General features: G+C 32.5%; 1 protein-coding gene across 2 annotated transcripts in view; it reads left to right on the top strand.

The window, feature by feature from the left end:
- The first annotated feature begins 1,179 nt into the window (after positions 1-1,179).
- Positions 1,180-2,544, top strand: part of LOC106469610 — a 23,971-nt gene continuing 22,606 nt past the window's right edge. The window contains exon 1 of one of the 2 annotated variants that reach the window (XM_022398185.1): positions 1,180-1,251. In XM_022398185.1, coding sequence (XP_022253893.1) covers positions 1,235-1,251 — 17 coding nt within the window. In that variant the 5' untranslated portion in view covers positions 1,180-1,234. Of the gene's footprint in view, positions 1,252-1,884; positions 2,029-2,544 lie in introns of those variants that run through there. The other variant, XM_022398186.1, reaches the window with a different exon arrangement.

The following is a 2,544-nucleotide window of genomic DNA, read 5'->3' as shown; positions in this document are numbered from 1 at the left end:
GTTATCAATATATTTCATCAGATACAACTTATTTTATAATCGATTGCATCAAATAAAGACAGTCTAAACAGTACTTAAATACTAATGAATACAAAACAGTTAGGTATCTGTTACAGCTACAAACATCAAATAATACTGTTGCGTCAGCGAGGTCACATGACTAGTGTGACGCCACGTTTCTAGAACTATCCTGTACCTTGGCGAATGCTCTAGCATTTACTAGACATAGGGTAGTTTGGTATATAAAAGAGGGTGACAACGTGACGGACAATAATGTAATGTGTGTGTAGATAGTGAGAAATTGAACTGCAGTCAGAAGTATTGTTGACGTTCGTTCATATAGCGTTTGTTTTAGCGCGATTGTTGAAAATAAGTGTATCGTAAAGTTATATTCAGAAAGAATAAACCAGTTTTATTAAGTAAGGACTTGTGTCGCTAAAGTTTCGTCGGAACGAAGTTAGGGAAAATCAATTAACAAACGGAGACGTAACAATACCATTTAATGTGCTGTGTACTATGATTGTTTTAGTATTCTACAAAAGTACAAAAACATTTTAAAAAGTTTACAGTGACTAGAAGTAAATTCTTGTATAAACACGTAACCTAACTCCAATATTACCACTAAGTTATTTGACTTGTTCGTAATCTACATTTATGATACCATATTTCTACTACAATTCAACCTTATTTCTGTAAGAAGAGCAGGTTTTACATGCGCTAGTTTGGGGTGGGTGTGTCATCAATTTCTTGTGTGGGTAAATTCAACTGATTGGTTCGCTTAAAAGCACGTGGCATTTTAAAAAGATGTACCAAATAGGTTGGATATACTTCCTCTGTGCCTTTGATAGTCACGTTGTTGAGAATTTGCTTGAACTTTAGGTTGTTTTTAACGTGTAGCACTACGTAAAACTAAAACTGTATAGGTGACTGATTAATCGCTGTTAGTGGTTTCGTTGAGTATGTGATTTAAAACTATTGATTAATCTCTGCTATAACTGTTCTGCTAACATTAGCGTTCCACGTATATAAGTAGATCTTTTAATAAGAAGTTGTTTTACTTTCAGAATTTAGTGACTTATCTACTAAAAGTTAGAATTTGGAGTGGCAAGTCTAGAACAGTAGAAGTATCTTGTACTTAAATTAATACTGTTTGGGAATGCTTATGCATGAAAGTCAAACAGTTCCTTCGAAGGTATTGCTAACCACCAGTTGTAGTGCTGGTAGTGGTACCATCATGAATAAAAACAAAAGGTAAGAATAGAGCATTTTTGGGCTCAAAGTATAATGTTTATTTGAGTTTAAATTAAAATTAAAAAAATTGTTATTAACTAATTTTTGGCAAATATGTGATATTATGTCGCTTTTGTACTTTTAGTTTTATTATATAACCAGATGTTCATAAATAAATTAAGTACTCTTCTGGTGTCGGCAATGATATAGTTTATAGAATTCTTCGTACCATTTCGTTTCACTTATAAAATAAATAAAGGTTCTAACGCCAATTTTCGCACCAGAAGGTAAATTTGTAATAAAATATAGATAGGCGTTCATAACTAACCCTATCGGAGGGCGAGGTGAATATTGAATGGCAAGCTGGAATATTGTCGACTTTACCTTACGCTTGCATAAAAACAATTATAACTGATAATATAAATAACACCTATTCTTCTTAAATCGATTCTGATCAACTGTTAATTTTTAATTTTTTCCTACATTTTAAATAAACACTCTAAAGTATCAGTATAATTCAATAAAATCTATAATTATTACAACTTTTTAAATTTTAAAAGTCTTGCTCTGTCACTCTATTAACCTCCTAGACCTCCCTTCTATTAATTAAACTCCAGACTCCAGTAGAATTAGAGCTTGTACAAAATCGAGAATAAAACTAATTTTCGAAAGATGAATATGAAATGTATAGTGTAGACCACAGAACTTAGAAGGTCACTTTTAAAATAATTTGGCGATAACTTGTGGAATGCATACTGATACTGATAGCTCGTGAGAACTGAAGATGGGTAATATAATGTACATGTAAAGTTTTTCAATTTCATTTGAAAATAGCTGGTTGTTCTAAGAAATGTCAGCCTATATACACTGTATGCTTACGAATCATCGATGTAATATAATTATGCACTAATTTACGGCAGAAAGAACTGCCCCGGATGAATATGTACCGAAATTTAAGTTTAATCTTGAAATACGCTTAATTTTAAGTCTGTAGCAAATATATGCGCTTCAAAGGGGCCAGCCCTTAATTCCAAATAAAAGTTGAATGTTGAAGAAGATTTTAAGAATTTAAGTCGCTAAGGTAGATATGATTTATTAAAATACAGACGCTCTGATTTGGGAGACAAAATTGACAGGTGAATCTGAATCGGCCATATCTAGACCACTCACTAGACGGCATTGTATAAACTGTTATTTTTGTATTACGTAAATGTATTACTGCAACATGCACAATTTTGACCGACAAGATGCATCGCAGTGGTTAATCATAGAAGCAGAATATAGTACTACTACTAGGCCAAATTTACGAAGGCG

Source organism: Limulus polyphemus, unplaced genomic scaffold (genome assembly GCF_000517525.1).
Source record: "Limulus polyphemus unplaced genomic scaffold, Limulus_polyphemus-2.1.2 Scaffold3570, whole genome shotgun sequence".
In the NCBI taxonomy this organism is placed as follows: domain Eukaryota; kingdom Metazoa; phylum Arthropoda; class Merostomata; order Xiphosura; family Limulidae; genus Limulus; species Limulus polyphemus.
This window is presented reverse-complemented; position numbering and strand designations above follow the sequence as displayed.